We start from the raw sequence: 21,529 nt of genomic DNA, 5'->3' as shown, positions 1-21,529 counted from the left end.
GATTATCAAGCCATCAACTTCTTTTCAGAGGGTGTAAACTAATGTACAATAATATTTTCCCAATTATTGCTCATCTTTTTCTATACTGGTCTAGTTGGAATTTAGGAACTTAGGTCATTATTATTTTCTATATGCAACTTCTTGGCTTTTTTAAAATATACCTGTATTGCAACACGGTCATAATTCTCAATGTAAAAGTCAAAAGAGTACAAAACTCTGCCCATCATTATACTAGAACTACACTTTCAGTCTATATCTTCCTTCTACTTAAGGAGAGCTTCAAGAAAAACTACAGATTTTATAAAGATTGGAGTGATTACTCCTACACAGATATCCATCTAATGTCAAAGATAACCATCTAATGACATAGCTAACCATCAGATGAGCACCAGTGATTCATCACTACTATAAGTACTATCACTACAATTGTTAAATAGAGCTAGGATACATATGTATAGGGCTGTCTCTATGGTCTACTTTAATATTAAGGCCAGGGGGAAGGCATAATGAGCATTTTCTTTGTTTTCTAGAGTGATCAAATAGGAAAAATTTGTAATATTGTCTCTAAAGCAGTTATAAATGTGAAAAACTTGTGTGAACACTGATAGTAGCACTACTGTAGAAATACATATATAAAAAATTTGTGGTAACTTAACACTATACAGTAGTTTCAAATCCTAAATTAAATACCACTATTTCAAGGAAGCTTTGATGCTAGAACATTGTAATGAACATCTGGCCTTTATAATTTTGTTCATACTGATGACTGTTAATACAGTATCTCTATTGTATGTTGTTTCTGCTTACTACATGAATAAGGATCTATGTAATCAGCTTTAGCATGATTTGAACTATAAAAAAGATTTTTTTTCCCTAATGTTCTTCCTATACCATTCTATTTCAGTCAGACATGGAATTAATTCTTTTGTTAAATAGTTTTGATAATGATTCTTGAAAATTATTATCAAAACTGTTTCTCACTAAAGTTACAGTGATTCCAGCTTCAAGATAATGCCTGCATTACTACCACAAATGGTCATAAAGCTAACTTCCATCTTATCAAAATATTTTGAACGACTTTATCTATGATTCTCAATAACTGAAAAAAGTAATGTAATGTTCACACTAAATGGGAGTAGTAACACCTCTAGTTATCATTAATAATACATTATCTTTTAAATGAAATGTACATGAATATCAAAATAAAAAAAAAATTTGATCAACTGTTTATAATTAGAAACTGAAATGTGCTGTAAAAGCATGTATGAAAAGATGAATGATTTTAAAGGGAAGATAGGTTTACACTTTTATTGGTCTATGCTGCCTACTTTTTAAAATGTCATAATCTTCATCATGATTGTATGAATTTTTTTATATGATACGCAGCATATATTGTCTTGAAATTGATGTAAGAATTTTTTTCATATTATACACAGCCTGTATGTCTTGAAATTGCATGAAACTGCCATAATAACAACGATCAAAATTATGAAAGTCGTATGACCAAAAACTCAAAAATTATGTAGAATTTCCCGTACAGAAAACCTAAAAAAAAAAAGGACCTCAAAACTATCACTTTAAGTACCGGGTAACTTGTGCGCATCAGTTAGGTGCCCTAATACAGTACATCTACATACATCAGAATACCCACAAAATTTTTATAATAATGTGCATATTTTTTCACTGATGTCATTGTAACTAAGAGAGGCAATTCCAGAGAAAAACAAAAATGTCAATACCACGTTCACACTCTAAACTATTGAATCAAAGATAAATCCTGTGAAGACAACTTCTTCCTGATGAAGCCCATCTTAAAACTATGCGGAAGGCTCATCAGCAGACACTGACCCCCTCCACAATGCTATTTACCTCTACCTTGCACAAAATTTCACACTTCTTGCATACACTTCCTTCCAATCCAAAACCACCCTAACCGAAAATCACTTTTTCAGTCTCCCCCTCTCTTTTTTCATATAAAAATTTTTGAATGTTATACACTCTGATCATCCTTCATTCTCCTCACATAACCAAAGCACCTCAAAACACCATAATTCATCTTGCTGTCATTGCTAGCCTTTCTATAAAATCTTCATTTCGCTTCCCACCCTGCTTGCTCTATATAAACTACACAAAGACTTCATCCCAATGGCTTCTAGCATTTTTCATTTCCATAAAGTAGAACTGATGCAATAAATCCTTCATGCATTGCATATTTTATTGTAACATACAGTCATATTCGCATTCCAAATCTTTACATATTCCATGACCTACAGCTTCTCTCATACTACCATTTATTCCCACAGACCTACATAACTCAGTCATTTCAATTCTTCCATCAACTAATGATATTTACTTCATCCTCTGGCTTTCATATACCACCAGTACCAAATGCTGCAAACATGTACTTTTAATTTTCTTTATTTACAAACACACTCAAGCTTTTTAGAAGTCACAAAAGCTTCCCCTCACTTCCACTAACTGACATTGTACCAGTAACAAACATAAGTTGCCCCATGTTATATTCAAGATCTTTTTACTTAGCCATAACCTTGGCACCTATATTTTGTATCCCTTCTCTAACTTATCTAATAAATATATCATCGATAAAAATATTAAATATTACACAGCCCAGGAAAAAAACACAACCTTATCTTAGATACACAAGTTCCCAGGTATAGTTAATGATACCAAGCCACTATATTTTGTAATATTACTCTTTTTTTTTTTTTTCTTTCCCCTCATACAAAAGAATGGCCATTTATTTCATCCATTCATCTGGAACCTTTACCTTGTCCAGACACACCACAAATCCTGGCCAGTCACTTAATTACACTTTCACTTGTAATTTCACGTACTCATATAGTGTCTTCCCATTTTCCATCCTCTTGATTGCCTTCCTTGCATTTTCAACAGTCACTTCAACAGAATTGAAAAATTTACATTTGCCTCCTCTATTCTTGCATCAGTCAGATCTGCCCTTTTCCATCCTCCATTGTCATCACTGCAAACATCATCAAAAAGGTTTTCATGTCACATTCTTCTCCTTACGGGGCTAGACAAGATATAAGCTCTCTTCACTGTTTCCTGTCTTGGCCACTTTTAATCTAAAATTTCATCTTAATGTTTCTTCCATGTCTACTACTTTTCTCATAAATCATCTCTACATGTCATCATATTTCTCAATATTTGATATCTCAGTCACTTCCCCACAAGCAGATGCCATATCTCATAGCAACTTCCTCATCTGAAATACAACCTTCCCACTGCACTCTACTCACCAAACATTATCATTCTGCTGTAGGGTCCCACATGGACCTACACAATCGTCCATCTTACCTGGTCGTCTGAACTCATACCCTGCAGGCATCCATTCCTCACAGAGAACATCTCTGGACATGCACACTGGGCACGCTTGTATAAGAAACACAGCCGACAGCATACACTCTTTTAATGCATACTATCATCCATAATCATGTCACATCAAATGTATCTTTCCTACTGGAAGCAATACAATGTCAGCTTCCTGGCTATATTTATCAGAACTCTGTTCATAAATTGTATACAGAATTATGTACCAATTTCCATTCTCAAGCAAATGCAGTTGACTGTATGTTAATCTCTATTTTGTTCACCTCATGTCAGGTGTTACGCTTCTGCTCGCAAGGGCTCTTGACCCATCTGTTTGTTGTCTTGAATAAATTAGTAAGTTTATAGACGCAGCCTCTTACTCAAGCCTTCACTGCACTGGTGACCACGGAGATGACCAGCCCAGCCAGCCCCAATGATGCCAGCCTCTCCAGCAACACCGTCGCCTCCATACATCTGCCCCATTCACACCCCACAACCCAGAAGCTTGGTTCTTCAGGCCGGAGACAATCTTCCGATCAAAGAAAATTACCTCCTCAGCATGCAAAGCAGACACCATCCTTGAATTCCTGTCAGACAACGTTTTCGAGCAAGTCACAGGATGGCTAGCAGAACTTCAAACCCATCACTTACAAATCATTGAAGGATCACCTGAAGAAAGCCTTCAGCATGCCACCCGCCCTAAAAGCCAAGAAATTCCTGGACAACGTTGAGGCAGCCATAGGAAATGAGCGGCCATCACATGTCTACAAGTAATTGTGGCAGCTGATAATGCTACCCACTATAGACGGCCAACCTGAGTCAACCCTGGACCTTGTGAGAGAGGTCCTCCTCGCAAAACTGCCCTGCTAAACAGTTGCAGCCATGCCCAATGCCTCCACCATACCCATCGAAGAATTCCTAAAATTGGCCAACGCAGTACACATGGCCCAAAAGACAGTGGAGCTCACCCAGCCACCCATAGCAGCAGCAGCACAACGGTCCCAGCAGTCAACCTACACGGAATACGACAGCGACCTAGAGGGACCGGCTGACCCCATCCACAAATGGAACTTCCTCAAACAATTCATCAAGGGGAAGACCAGACAAACAAAAGATGAACCACCAGATGGAATGTGCTTCTTCCATTGAGGATTTGGAAAAAAGGCCCACAAATGTGTTTTCAAAAGACATGCAAGAGGGTTGCATCTGCAACCCAAACAACTAAACATCAGCGGTGAGCAGACTGGTTGCCTCATAAGAGAAGCTGCGCCTGCTTACAGCTGTCATTTTCCCAGGTACGAACATAAAGGTTCAACATGCTTCTTCATAAAGGATAGGAGGCCTAACACAGAATTCCTTGTCAACATGGGGGCATGCAAATCATTCGTGCCAGCCAGCCTGCACGGACGACTCAACCCCACCCCACCCACCAATATTCACGTATCAACCGCTAGCGGAGCACCACTCGAGATATGTGGGAGGCGGACAATGAAACTGTCATTCAATAGGAAAGACTACAGCTGGACGTTCATCACAACAGACTTAACATTAGCACTTTTATGAGCAGACTTCCTTAAAGAACACAACCTGCTGGTGGACATAGAATCAAAACAGCTGATTCCGAAAACCGCCCTCGCATCATCACCACAACCGCAGATACGACAAAGCATACCCATTGCATTAGCAGCCCCACTACCAGAATTTAAGATGCCTCCTACAGGAATTCCCAGAGGTCTTCAAAGACAACCTGTACCACACTTAACCAAACCAGCAAAGCACAACATCCAGCACCATAAAGTCCACACCCGCTTGAGATGATTAGCCCTGTAAAAACTCACTCATTCCAAACAAATATTCAGGGAAATGGAAAAGGCAGGAATATGCCAAAAAGACGCCAGCCAATGGACACCCCTCCTCCACATGGTACCAAAAATCGAAGGAACACGGCAGCCATGCAGAGACAATCAGTGGCTAAATATTAAAACGAAGCCCGACAAATACCTGTTACTGAACATAGCAGACATCACCAACCAAATGAACAGCTCCAAAGTCTTCACCAAAATAGATCTGCTCATGGGATATTTCCAAGTTCCAGTAGTGAAGAAAGACATAGAGGAGATAGTGATTATCACCCCCTTTGGCACCTAGAAGTTCAATTACAGCTGCTTCGGCCTTCGGAACGTGGGGGCAGCCTTCCAAAGACTAATGGATGAGCTTCTGGGCAATCTCCCTTTCTGCATTGTCTACGTCGACGACATCCTGGCATTTAGCCCCAACCTCAAGCAACACCCAAAAGACACCAAAAGGGTACTACAAATACTCAAAGAAAACAGACTTGTAGTAGAGGAAGACAAAAGCAAGTCGGCAAAAACAACAGAATTTCTTGGACATCAAATAACCCAGAGAGCATCAAACCCCTTCCAGAAAAAGTGAAAGCAATCACTTATTTCCCAACACCAACCACAATCAAAGCAGTACAAGAAATTTCTTGACTAATTAACTACTACCATTGATCTATACCCAATATTGGTACAATCAAGGGCCCAATTTATAACTGTTTAAAAGGAAAAACCAAAAAATTATGTTTGTCAAATATCCAAGATAATACACTTTTATTAGCAAAGCAGGCAATAACCTCTGCAGTCACATTAATCTTGCCTCTACCCCATAGGTCCCTCACTTTAATGACTGATGCAAGTAGCATGGTGATGGGTCAGTACTGGAGCAGGACACAGATGATGGTCATCAACCATTGGTGTTTTTCAGCAAAATATTTCACTCAAGAGAAGTCACTGCCAGGACGCAGACCAAAGGACAGACTCACGCTTTTGCTCTCTGGGAATGCAAGTGGATCTAAAGAGTGAAGCTTTTGCTTGTCTACCACTCAGAGAACTCTAGGGCTTTTAAGAAAAATAATGTAACGACAAATTCAACGTCATGTACAGAGTTAACACTAACACTTGGGTAACCAGGAAATTTTTTGTTGAATAGGTAAATGAAGTGGTTGGCCCTAGTGTTAAGAAATACCTTGAAAAGAAGTAATTGCCTTTGAAGGCCCTTACTGTGCTCGACAATTTCCCTGCTCATCCTCCAGGCTTGGAGGCCAAGTTGTGCAGGAACTTCATAACAGTGAAGTTCTTACCCTTCCCATAGCTCCACTCATCCAGCCCAAGGACCAGCATGTCAACTCTAATTCAAAAAACTCTACACAAAAGCACTATTCGAGAGAAGCTTTAAAGTGCCCTCTGATACCAAGTTGATCCTCTTAGGATTCTGGAGGAACCACTTCAATATCCTCCAAGGTTCATTTTAATATATCATAAAATATGTATTAAATATGTATGTTACTTCAAAGATCTGAATCCCGTTTGCTATCTCAATGCCAATGCCAACAGACATTTGCTTTATACATATATAATAAATATACCTCACCTTTACAGAATTTGAAAACATTATTATATATAAAGTAATAGTTTCCATTTATAGCCATTGATATTTTCCTTATTACAAGTTGTTTAATGGAAAAACAGATCTGACTCATGTAATTGACGTCTATGAATAAATATGCAAAATACTGAAATCTTCAAAACAGTACTTTGTAGACTGGCAGGTCCATTGATACTCTGTACACTGTAGCCATATCAACTACTGAACAAAACTTCTGGAGTGTCAGTGGACCTGCCAGTCTACAAAGGATTGAAGATTTCAGTATTTTACACATTGATTCATTGGCATCAATAACATCAATGAGATTTTACAAATTTCAATTGATGATCAGTTTTATTCCATTAAACAAACTGTAATGAAAAAAATATCAGTAGCCATGAAAAAAGGATACTGTTATAGAAGAATAATTCAGTGACTCACTGAAACACTGAAATTTAACTTGAACTGTTTCAGCAATGAGAATGTTTTTCCCAATATTAATGTACCTGATACTGAATAATAATTCCTTGTTAAAACACTGCAGTCTGAAAGTGTACTGTACCTTCTTTTTGAGTTCCACAGAAATGGCGTTGGCTTCTTTAAGGAAGATTGCATTACCCCACAGGTCGTCCCTTAGTGAAGTGAACTGGTGATACTTCCACTTGCGGTATGCCCATGAGGCCAACGCATACTCCCGTTCCGTCCAGTTGCACTCTGCGTCAAACAAGGGGTTTACTGAAACACCAACACAAAGCATTAGCTAAATGTAAACTAACCATTCCCATTGTTACCCTGGAACAACCATCAAGAGCGGAGCAAACTAAGCAATGAATATCATAAGCCAAAATTGGGAAAACTTTCTTTCAATGAAATTTAGAATTTATATGTTTTTAGGCTGTGGAATTTATATCATATAGTAATTTAAAGGTCAAGATAGGAATTGATCACCACACTATAAAAGCTGACCAAAATGTTTCAAAGAAAGAACTTTTAACAACTACCTTAACCCTCCCAACTAAAAACATTTAATTTTCTATCAGTGATGAGCAAAGAAAAGAGGAACAAATGCATGACGGATATCAATGAATCAAAATCAATGTCCACAGTAACATTTCCCAGCTATAATCCATTCATATTAAAGCCAGACTCCTCCAATTATGTTAATTGAAACTTAACCCCTAAAAAAAAAACTACTCCTGCTTTTCCCTCTGGAATGAATCACAAATTCACACACACACACATAAAGCATCATGTCCCCCTTTCAGACTTTTCTTACATTCTGTCTCCATGCTGACATGACAGTATATACAATTACATTATTGACAATAATAATCTGCCCACAAAACTAACATCCTACCTTAACATTCTTAAAAATAAAAATGGTAACATCTAACTGAAGTTCACTTTTTCATACAGACAATACTTGTAACTTGTACATATGTAAGAATTAAATATACAACCATACACAACTTGTCTTCAAAAAACTCTCAATACAAGGTTATTATTTCATAATAGTACAGTTACTCTCCTATTTACAAAGTGGTTAAGTTTTAAAGCTTGTTCCCAAAAAGCTCTGCTCTTAAGTACAACTTTTTCTACCTGCCAACCTCTGTGAAGCTAAGTACTGTACTGCACACATGAGTCTACATTACTAATGCATGTAACTTTTCCTAAATACCTGCATACAGCAATTAATGTTAAAAAAAAAAAGCATAAAAATTAAAGCACTAACATAATTCTGCACAAATGTTCTTACCTTATGCAAGAATGCATGTGTTTCTGAAACTTAAAGTTGGAGAAGGTCTATGTACATATGATTGTATTCCAGTTCAAATGACCCTATCATGTGTTTGGACTAATATGGCTTAGAATTAACTAGATCCTCAGTTGAGCAAACAAAACACAGTTCTGCACATCAAGGCAAAGTATAAAATCCAGTGTCCTGCAATCTAAAGAAAAAGATATCCTAACTACAGTAACCATTGGACCTACACTGTAACATCCAACTTTTTACAATTGAACTCGAGGCTAGTGTTACAATGTCATAACAGTCAACATTATAATGTCACAAAAGTTAACCGTGTTTGGTGATTTTATAAAATTACAGCATTCAGAGATGTTTTGTAAAGCTACAGTGCCACAGAAAATAAACTGTTGACTACAACTATGACATTAAAACACAAGATTCCACAAACTTAAAAGCTGTTAGTTAATATCAAAGTACTTAAAATGTTGGTTAAATATGGTTCCACAGCATTTATAATTTACAATGCTGCAGCACCTAGAAGATATAACTGGCTAAAATGCTAAAGCACTGGAACTGTCAGCCACAGTTATGCATAATACTTGATGATGACAGCTAATACTTCAGTGGTACAACCTATCAAATGATTACATAAACTTATGATTTCATTGCACTTAAAACCACAAGCTATATAAACATTGTCATAGTGCATTAAACTATCAGCTAAATTTGCAACATTTTAGATTATAAAATGGTCAGCTGAAGTGAATAAGTCATGGTACTTTCAGCTACCCTGAAGCACTGAGGGGTGTACTACACAAACATCTATGTTTTAATCAGCTTTGCAGATGATCAATTTAGCCAAAAAATTTTGCTTCAGCTATTGCAAATTGTGAACTGACAACAGAATTACAAAAAGTAAGGATGTTTAAAACCCATAAAATGTTGTTTGACAGTTGTAAGTGCTATGCCATCACTACTTTGAAAATCCAGCTTTTGACTTCCTTTGATGCTTATATGTACAATCCCTCCTTTTAAATATAAGCCTCCCTTACTTCTCAAAATTACAGTAGTGCATTAATAAATTTCATGATAACAAAGACAGTATACAAAAATTTAGCTGGCCCGCAAAACAAAAAAGGAAAAAAAATATAATTTAAACTTCTTTTCATTTGGCTAATATCAAAAGATATGTAGCATATGAAACTTTGAAAAAGAAAAAAAGATCAAGGAACCTGTCTTTGAATATATCCCCTTTTAGAAAAAGAAAATATCATACTTTTAAGATGACTATGGTATTTTCTTCTTTTGAGCAGATAATGATCTAAAATTACAATGCATCTACCAATGACAAGGATGGAAAAAAATGTTGAATGTGGTACTGTACTGAGGAATAGCAGTTTGCACAGTCATACCAGATATTAAGCACAGGCTAATTAAAGCTCACTGTAATATATCAGAGTGCATTACAAGTTTATAAGAAAGCAGGAGTATTTAAAAGCTTGAAGAAATTTACATCAAGGCCATATTTAGAGTGAGGGACTATAATCAATATAATAACTACATTCCCAGACCATTTTATTTGTACAAGCCTCACAGAATTCCCGTAACCAGATTAAAATTGAATAACTTAATAAATTTCTTTTCATTCTAATAAAAAGCTCTCTTTCCCTGTTATGAGAAAATACTTTCCATCATAAGACTTCATTTTTACCGATAAAAGATTTGGTAAGAAATAACTTCCTCTAATACTGAATAGTTAATAAAGTTTCTTATAAAAAATTAGAAAAATTACAAAAACCTTCCCTTTCTTAAACAATACTATACCTGCCACCAGGCATGAAATGACTAAGGCATCATAAAATCTTTGACTTCCTATCACAGATGACCAAATGGAGTTCAACTATTGTTCACAATGTATAGCGACCACTTTGCCACACTAAGTTGGCCATGAGGCTTCACACAAATGATAATGAAACACTAATTACCTTCATTCAATGACCCTAGGCATTATAGTCCAAAGGCTTCATTTCTAGGTTTTTAATAACCATAAACATTTCATCAATCAACTAACCACTAGCCAATTATACCTGATACTATTCTTAACTTGCAACAGTTAGGGACTAATAATGTGCAAGATAAGATTTTCAAACTCAGTACATGGAGTGACATTTGTAAAGAATATTAGTATCAAGTAAACCTAAGAGAGAATACCGAGATACTGTTTAGTGTTTAACATAAATAAAAACTATATGGGGAAAATGACTCTGCTGAGTTGCTTAGAGCTGATAAGTAAGTGTTTCTAGAATTGGTATTTGGTATCAGGTTACTTTTCTAAAAAAATTTCCATCTGGTGTTTCTCTAAAAATATATTGTCATAATTACAACAAGTTACTGGGTACTTAGAACACTGTCAGGATTTGTAGATACAGACTACACTAACACCCTTGTCTATGATAGATAGGTTATACTACTGCGGGTTAAATTAACCAGCAAAGGAATTCATAATGTCTGATGATTCATAGGAAGGTTGGGAATCTAATGATTGTGCATAATAAGGGCAACTTTTTTTAGTACAAAATCCTAACACAATTACTTCCACGCTGTTTCCAGGATGGTGCTGAAGGAATAAAAAAAAAATATATATGTTGCTGTGCAGAAGTAACTAGAGGGGCCTGTGCCTGAAAGAAGGAGCAGGTCTACCTCTAGGAGGGAAGGAAGGAAAGAGGGCTTGGGATTCAAGAAAAACATAAATTGAGAAAGAATGACATTCAGACAATGAGGCATCTAGAGTACAGGTCCAACAAGCCCCAGAACTTTCAATACTGTACTGTTATTACCATAACTGCATGAGATCAAAAAGTATGACTTAAGATTTTTTAAACCAAAATCCTAACGTGTGTCTTATGATGTCATATTCAATAAAAACTGTACATGAAGAATCTGTCTATCATATTACATCCTTCATACATTTTTTATGAAACTACATGGACGTTAAAACAACAGTTGTTGACAAAAGGTTAAAAAAAAATCAGTAAACAAAGAAAATTCTTAAAAGATAATCTCATAACTTCTAGTTGTCTATGTCATCAAGATATATCATCAGGTTATTTGGGGATTTCTCCAATCTCCAATGCCTATAAAGCATCAGCACCTATAATGAAGACCATGTATGAAAGAAGGGGATGCAACCCAAAGTAGCAGCAAGAGGGCAGATTGAAATACTGTTTAATAATTCTCATGGTTTTGCTAATTCAGATATCTAAAATAACATCATCCACTGTGAAGGATGCTTTGTTCTCCAATGCACATACAGGCAGTCCCCAGTTATCGGCGGGGTTCTGTTCTGAGGGTGTGATGATAACTGAAAATCGCAGCTAACCGAAAATCGGCGATTTTTGGGGCTTATCGGTGCCGAAAAGCACCAATTTTCAGTTACTGGCGCCTCTGTTAGGTATGTATCAGCGCCGACAAGCGAAATCAGTGATTTTCGGTGCCGAAAATTGCCGATTTTCGTCGCCAGACGAGCGCCATACAACCGGATCGCTGTTAACAGAACCCACCGTTAACCGGGGACTGCCTGTACTAAGATTAATACAGATGTTTTCCACTACCATGCACCTTCCTGCATTGTTATCTTATATATGACATGTCACAAGTCCTACATATACCTATGTATTGAACTATACTTTAAACCTAACCTCTTGATTTTTTATGGTTCTCTAGCTAAATTTCCAAACTTAAGCTTATCTTTCCAAAATATCTGTTGCCATTTTTTAATCTCTTGAAAGAAAATACACACCTCCATCATTCTTTGTTTAAAACGCTTATTTCAAACCAGTTTTTACATCTGCTACTTTGTTTTTACTATTCTGTCCTAAATTCCCAACTTCTTCTACTGTATATTAAAACTGTATAATTTTGTATAATTCTTTACTAAAAATTTTGTGTAATTCTTTACTAAAAATTGAAATATTAAAAAATTCAATCAATTAAACATTGCAGATACAGTAGTTTGTGCTAAAATCTTTTGACTTGTGCCAGTTTATCACTGAAAATTATTGATTCACCATGTATAAGAGACCTCACTGCCCTGTTGGTTATCATACATGATTTTTCCTGTATATGCTTATGAAAAAATGATTTCCTCACAACAAGAAACTATTGTAGAATTTCCTGGAAAAGCTGCACTTTACTAACATCAAAATCTACAGAATAAATAACTGAGGGCATCAAACTATTAACAAATTATTGGATTTCACATGAATCTGAACTCCTCAATAATAAATTATAAAATTATCAGCAATACACTGAGTTCAGAAAAATTTTTCTACCAAGTGGGCACAACACAATTTTTCATGCATGTCACACATGAAAGCTAATGTAACTGTATTGGTAATAAGAATCTTTATCTTCTAACCCAATATTTTTATGTGGTAAAATGGAATATGTAAGAAAGTTTTTACAATACTATGCTATCCACAATCCTTTCCTAACCAAATGCTTTTTAAGGCTAGGAGAACATGTTGTAATTCTTCAACAGATAAGGATTGGAGGAGAAAAGGTATTTTTTCTCTTCACTATCATCACAGTTAAGAAAAGTTAATTATTATTACAAATGCAGATTTTAAACACTGCAAATTCACCAAAGGTAACTTACTACAAATTATGAAAATACAAAAATATCATGTAGGGGAATATGTCATTCCTTGCAAGAATTGCATTAGTAGTTATTCCAGGAAGACAGGCCTAAGTTTAGAGATTAGAGGAACACAAGAGCAAGTGTAGATTATGTATAGGGGAAAGTTCAATAGGCAGACATGCATAAAGAGATGACATACAACTGACTGGAAAAGGTCAACCATTACTTATTAATGTGGTAATGAAGGTAGATGAAGGATAGCTGAGAGCACCAACTTTAATCAACTGAGGTATAGATTATATGAAAATAAATTCTTTACATACATGGGTGTTGTCATTAACGATTAATTTTTCAATTTAAAGAATGAATTTGAATTGGATTTCCACATTTCCTACTGCTCAGGCTATCTTCATTATATTTTCTTGTTCTTCCCAAAAAACTATTATTTTAACTTCTTGCAGAAACACCAAAAGAATTCAATAACAATTGAATAGGCATACTGCTGAGTTAAACAATTTCTTGTATATCTAACAAATACACTTCATAGGACACATTTTTGTCTTCTGCTTTTGAAAATTAGACATCATCATTATTCATTTACCACTGTATTCCTTACCCTAATAATCTTTATTCCTCAAATGTTTATCATACAAAATTTCTATTACTGCATAGCACGGAATGCCTACGTAAAATAATAAACTTAATTATTGTACTATACTATAAAACAAAACCTCAGTTATGGGATTTGTATCACATATGCACATCACAGAGATAGTTCACAATCCTTTCATCCCTCAATAAAGAATGTGAGCTTAAGAAGAATTAGTTCAAGGAAACGTCATAGCAAAGATTACTTGGCAGCCATGCTGCACGCAGTATCTGAAATATCTGAAAATCTTTTGAAAGAAAATAAAACCTTCCTTTGGAGGGGAAATAATCCATAGCATTAAAAAGATTTAACTAAATGAGAAAATATCATAATAGTCTACATTGTTTTTGTAAAAATCCTCTCATTTATGAAATTCATGCATATAGAAAATATAAAAATACAAGAATATCTTCAAAATATATTACCACCTGATAACACTGCTACAGATTAAAAAAATACTCACACCCCTAAAACACTATGAATGTAAAAATGGTCATCTCTAAATATTCAAAATTATTACATGATATAGTTTCCCAGCACTAAAAGATGTAATTTTTTATGAATTCTGAGGGTGCCTTGTAAGAAAATAAAACAGAAACTGGCAAGGATTGATATAGGAGCCAATTTACTCATATACATTTGACAACGAAAGATGCAGGATTCTTTACAATCATCCTCATGTTGACAAACACAACAAGAGACTGGCATAGGATGAAGCAAAATAAATAACTATAACCTTCAGTGACAGAGGTTCCTGCAAGGACAAGAAATGAGGGTTTCATAGCCATGACACTACAAGCCACAATACTCTCGCTTCCCTATTAGAACATGACTATGGAGTCATGCAAGAATAATATCAAACAGGAAATTTGAATAAAAATCAAGACACAAATGTAACAGACTCCAACTAACTGGAATCTCTTGTCACTTTCTTTAATCTAACAAGCTATTCTGGAGGATATTCATAGAAAATGGCTTTATGACCTTTAAAGAAAGAATCATTTAAGAATCTCATCAATAAAATTTCTCAAGTAATTTTTGTCTACAATTATTTAGCAAAATTTATTCTAATTCAAAGAGTGACTATCCAACTTATATGATTTTAATAAAAATAACTAATGTGCCATTATTATTTTAGCCACCATTTTATGCAAGGGAATAAAATACACTTTTGTGCATAAAACAGAAGAAACAAACTACATTTTCAAAAACTATATAAAATAATACTACAATGAACATAAACAACACAACATTACTTACAAATATACCTATGAATTATTGGGTCTATTCATGCTGTTACCTTGAAAAATCCCCCTCTACGTGAAAGGAGACTTTTCACCTAATCACGTCTTAAGAGATCAAATATCAATATGGAACAAGTTCTCACACCTAATTATTCAAAAACGACTTTCAAAACAATGACATAAATAACTAGAAAACTCCATTTTACTGTGAAATTTGAGTACTCTTTTTCATTTCCATCTCTAACCTGCTGAGACTCTTCATGCTCACTCTCAATTTCAAGGACCTACTATCATCCTTCTTCACTCAATGTGAAAAATAATAAGTTTTATCTCCAAGTTCTTTAGAGTTTTTGCTTATCTTGGTTCTCACACACACACACACACACAAACACACAAAATAATACATGCTACTGATGCAAGCAACAATAAAGACCTTGACAATGCGAGCTTAACTTATCCATTTTAATGGATGAAACTATAAAACCAAAGCTATTACATCTTCCTTCCATGTATATAATTAATAAAAAAAATTCAGGTTCCATACTCTATTCATTCATATGTGTTTTCACACCAAAACCTTCTCTGATTATGTTTCAAAACTACTTTGAATATATTCCATATATAGCCAAAGGCCACTGCTCAATGAACGTCTTTCCAAGAATAGCCACAAATATTAAAGAAAACAATTTTCCTTTTGACACATACTTCTAAGAATCACTAAGACATACTGTATATCTATATATACATACATATATATATATATATATATATATATATATATATATATATATATATATATATATTTACTGTATATATATACTTGCTCTTGACAAAGGTTGCTTCAGAGGTATAAAATTAAAAGTTTTACATCTACTAAACAACAAATCTGATATGCACACTTTGATATTCATGGCACTGTAACTGTAAGTGGATCATCCAGTTAAATTTACTTCTTATGAATGCATCAGTTTCAATAGAGAAAGTCCAGTTTATTTACTGCTGCCTCTAAGCATCTTGCAGAAACCCATTCCTTTACATGAATGACTGCTTTACAAAATTAAATTACTTTTGATTTTGATACTCAAGTGGAATTTATAACACTAAAATAAAAGGATATTACATAATCCAAAATACAAAAGCTTTTAAAATTTGTTTTGTAAAATAAACTACACAAAACTGAAATCAAGCACTGAACCACAAAGCCTGAAAGAAACATGGCTCAAAATGCTGTATGGGGTTAAGATGTCTTCTCTGAGTCACCTCATTTGCAGAGATGGAGTTAAAAGTCCTATGTGTCAAGGGCCAAAATGACTTAATGGCTATGATTAATCTCACAAATTAGTAGTTACATAACAGTCGAATAAAGAGAGAGAGAGAGAGAGAGAGAGAGAGAGAGAGAGAGAGAGAGAGAGAGAGAGAGAGAGATAATGTGTTCTGTATTAGGAGAGGAAAATTAAGATAATGTGTTCTGTATTAGGGAATGAAGAGTAAAAGAAGTAGGTAACTACAAATGTAACTTCAAATTCAAAGAAGCTAAACATTTAATTGTTGCAAAGAGGGGTTGGCACAACTTGTCTTTCTAAAATGCTCCTAACAATAAATATCTCAAGAATTAAATAACTTGAATAACACAATGAAATTCAAATCTCTATGTAGATTAAACCTGATGTACATTTCCTCTATACAGTAGTACTTTAGGGAGCAAGTTTAACAGAATATCCTACATTAACTTGAAATATCCTCATTGTAAGATTTGTGTATAAACTGTCACATCTGATTCAAGTGAAAACACTCACCACTAATACAACCTTGGAACACATAGCAAGCAAATGACTGTGCAATGACATATATAACCACATTAATGTGCAAACATTTACTTTATACTGTGCACAGACATGCTCACCCAGGGATACTATGAAGAGAAGGACTCCATAAATCCTGATATCTATACTATACCTACTACAGTATACTGTATTCAATACAAAATAAGCCTTCTCTTTATGGAAGCTACATATTTTTCGTCCTTTTTTCTCTTTTACTTCATATATTTTCATGTATGCAGTCCACTTGCCTAATATGCAAGCTTGTAATAATCAAATCACCTTATACGCATGGCAGGACCAGAGGTATGACTAAAACCTGCAATATGCAAGCTTCTGCTGAAATTTGTGCTCCATACAGCTGCTCATAACATCAATTAAGAAACTGTATGCAAGTATACTGTACATACAGGCATGGCAACAGACTGAAACAGTACATATGTTTGTATGCTGATCTAGTTATAAGGTATTTAGGCACTCTCTCTCTCTCTCTCTCGCTCTCTTAAAAATGTTTTGAAATAAATAAGTTATGAATAACACATTCCTAACATGTTCAGAAAAGAAACAAGCCAAGTTAGAAAAGGCAATGAACATACCAAAATCTTTAGTCCCCTGAGGTGTATGTTTGTATGTGTCATTGTGTGCATTCTTTGTAGTAACAAGCTACAAGTGAACAATAAGCCATTAATAAAAAAAAAAGGCAAGCAGTGCAGTGCTGCACATACCATCAGTTGAAAATATATAAATATTGTAAAATGACAGGAATGCATTCAAGCATTATTGACTATATGTGCATAAGTGCATTTGTCCGTTGATCTTGTCTGGGCCTATAACATAGTATGCAATTACTTTGCTCTCTCTCTCTCTCTCTCTTGACTTCAGCACTCAGCAAAATATAAGTTTCTTGCTATGCATAATATTAACTTTATTGTTCCAATGTCTGCAATGCAGTTGCTACACACAAACTATTATTTTTATGGGATTAAAAAAAATTTGCCTTGACATTTTATTTCATTCTTTGAACTTTTCTATGAGCATACTGCACTAATTATTATCCAGAAACTTCATACAGTTGTTCTAGACAAAACCATTACTAAGCAAGACATGTTTATTGCTCTTCAATACTCTTTAGTTTATTAATATACTTAAAATTTGTTCAGCTTTACTTTCTTTTCATAAGATTTTAAATAAGCTCTAAATGAAAAAATTGAACTTCATAATGTGACCAAAATAATGAGTATATCACAAAAAAATGGCCACTCCCTTACTGATAAATTCTCATTGTCATTAAGTGGAGTGTCTATTTTTCTTTTCTTTATTAATCTGCACTAGTGTCAATACAATTAAGGGTATATATTACCCATTAGTTTTTAACATAATTGGACAGGTAAAAGGTAAGGTCTGGTAAAGGATGGCTCTATATATTTACTCCTATAAGAAGTTTTGTTTGTAATAAATGAGTTCGTAATATGTAGGGTGCTCTATTGACCACAATCTCATATATTAGGCGAGTAGACTGTACAAATAAATATGAACATTGTCTATCAAAATGGTAAATTCCACATTTAAAAATTACCATCATTTGAGCTATCAGCTATTCTCTCTCAAGTTAATTTGGTATTACTGCCATAAGAGATACTAAACGTGGGTGAAAATGTAAAGATGAGGAATTATGCTGTCAAATACAGACAACTCAAAAATCAGTTTTACTTTTCTCAGCCAATCTAATCATGCTGAACCTTCCTTAATCAGCAATAATGACCTTTAGTTAATATAGAAAAAAAATTCCAATGTATAAATTAAAAAAAGGATATCCTAAAAATTTCTGCAATTATTCTACAACTAAATTTCTTTCAACAATACTGAGATACTCATAAAGATCTTATAATAACAAGAAATTTCTCTTGCATACTTTTCAATTAATAGATCTTTTCTAAGTAACCAATTATGCAGAAATACTACATAATAGACCTCTTCTAATGAAAAGCATATTTAAGCATATCTTAAGTTAGGGCTATGTTGCATCACAAAAGTTTGGCTTAATAAGAGTGCATGCACCTTTTCTAATGAAAAGCATATTCAAACATATTTTGTGTTAGCACTGTTGTATCATGACAATTTGGTTTAAATTCAATGCAAACAAATATTTTACTTGTAATTTTTATAAATATTCATTGCTACCCATGCCAACAGCTAAATTTTGAGCATTCTAAGGCATGGTTTGTGCTTAGATATCATACATGTAGTAATAAAAAGAATAATTACTTTTCTTTGTTACTATTATTAGGCACTTTAACTACATCACAGAGTCAGAACACTTGACTCATAAGGCTAGCCCCTTTTCTTTATAGACTTAATATTCCCTGATTACCTTGTATTCTCTGAATTATTTTAGAGAGAACTTTATTACATCTTTGCATGCTTTCTATGTATCCTTTCATTAATTTTAGACAATAATGAATAACATCAGCAAAACCATAATATTCCTAACCTACCCAAAATGACTCAATTAGCTTGTAATGACAAATGGACAGTTTAAACCAACTCACCCTATGGGTGTCATACATCATACCACTGATAAAGGAGCAAGATACCTACAATACCTTAATAGTAAATAGTACTTAGCCTTGCGCAGGAGAATTACGACCCCATCAAATCTAAACTAGGCTAGCTAACTGCATACCTGTCACAAAAAAATGTCAAAACTACTGTATTACCTTAATTGTCACCTTTCCAGTTTTATCCTCCCTTTCCATGTTTTTACTCACGAAAATTAAAATCTTGGTTCTACACTCATTCACTGATATCATGTTTACTGCTGTAACACACCTAACCATAACTATCAATTATAAAAATTTACAGCAATTACATCACTTACAATAATCCCAACGGTAACATTATTTGTCCTCATGAGAATATCAATTAATTTACTATAGCAGTTCTTGCCCATAACATTCTATTATTGACCTCTAAATTACACTATGATGTAAAGTGTGGATTTAAACACAATAATACTGAATTGTAGCTATATACATGTACTTCTAAAATACTGAAATCTAACTGGCAGGTTTTGCCATCATTAGTACATATGAAATGCTTAACTCCACTGAAAGAAGTCTGTAGGATTACACCAAGAGGGTCTTGCTACATGTGACACTCATACGTGGATATGCCAAACTGGGATCAAACAAGGGAGATTATTTGTTTCTAAAAGTGCTTACCATGCATGGATACATTACATCCTAACATAGCAGAATTCTGCCATTCTATTTAAGTTGGACATCACAAGACAATTCATGTGCCTTTTCCCCTTTCAAGAAGTGAAGACTGACGTTTGGAAAGAAAAAATGCAAATGTCTCAGAGAGCTCTAATACCATGAGAAGTGAAGAAAAATTTTGTTTTGTATAAGAGCACATCTTTTCCTTTATCAAAGTAACTGACAAATATGAAAAATAATAATATAGAATACCTAACAAATGATGGCTGTGAGTAGTTCCTATCCAGTCAGCTTGATTCTTATTTTAAATACAAGGGTGAAACCCATTGTTTATATCTATGATATACCCAGCATACTCCTCACACATAAAGATATATCAAGTGATTTAACATAGGATATCTGCAACTTTGCAACATCAATAAGACAGAGTGGGAATGCCAATGCTTGCAAGCAGCAATCTGGTCTCTTTTCTGATGATATGAATCCTAAAAAGGCAAGATACATCTGCATCATACATCATAAGGTCTGGTAAACACAAGCTTATGTTCCTTTATGGAAATGACTGCTATATTACCAATATTTTATTACTGTATTCTATTTTGTATATTGCAATTAATCACATTCAAAACTGGTATCTCAACAAAAATGGAACTGAAAATGGCTTTAACCACTATATACTTTGTTTACCAACTAAAATTATATACAGTATGATGCTAGAAAATTCAACATTACATGATTACAGCATTCGTCCATCTGTCTTTCGTCTTGAGGATAAGAAACAGCCAAGGATAAGGATAAAAAACATTCATGCACTTGCAAGCTCCATCTCAAATTCTATAGACTGTCTGATCTAAAAACAAGTCAGGATTATCAAAATACATTACAGTTCTTCTAATGAATAGAGGGATATACTATACTAGAAGCAAGTTCAAACTGTACACTATTGAATACAAGTGTCCTGGAAATCATACTCAATACAGGGTACAGAGTATAAAATATTAAAACAACAAAATTCTTTTGTAGTATCCACTCCATATAAAAGAAGTATGATCACTCTTGTAATGAAATTCCACAAAAATCCTCACAACACAATCTAGTGATCTAGTACTATTAGCTTACAAAATCAGCTATTTCATAACAGTAAATTCTTAAGGTTAAATTTATATTAAGAGTAATCTAACTTGCTTAACACAGACTGAATGCTTAAAAGATGCTTGTTCTTTGGAACTTTAAAAAATATCTGAGAGCAAACATGGAGGAACCCACCAAAGATGTCCTCTTCATTGTTGAAATCATCAGGTGTATATGATGAATACATGGACATAGTCATGCTCTGTTCCTCTACTTGCTTTTGTAGAGCATCAATACGAGCTTCATAATTCTGAAAGAATGGCAGTTTACATTAAAAAAAATGTCAAAATCAAAGTACATGTAATTC

General features: G+C 34.3%; 1 protein-coding gene across 1 annotated transcript in view; it reads right to left on the bottom strand.

Annotated features, from left to right (window-relative positions):
- unc-104 (kinesin family member unc-104) overlaps nucleotides 1–21,529 on the bottom strand; it is a 184,289-nt gene that overhangs the window by 76,414 nt on the left and 86,346 nt on the right. Inside the window, 2 exon segments of the mRNA XM_067083286.1 lie at nucleotides 7,337–7,509; nucleotides 21,358–21,472. Of these exon segments, the coding sequence (XP_066939387.1) occupies nucleotides 7,337–7,509; nucleotides 21,358–21,472 (288 nt within the window).

This window comes from Macrobrachium rosenbergii, chromosome 3, assembly GCF_040412425.1.
Source record: "Macrobrachium rosenbergii isolate ZJJX-2024 chromosome 3, ASM4041242v1, whole genome shotgun sequence".
In the NCBI taxonomy this organism is placed as follows: Eukaryota; Metazoa; Arthropoda; class Malacostraca; order Decapoda; family Palaemonidae; genus Macrobrachium; species Macrobrachium rosenbergii.
The sequence above is the reverse complement of the archived record's forward strand: the minus strand, read 5'-3'. Positions and strand labels throughout refer to the sequence as shown.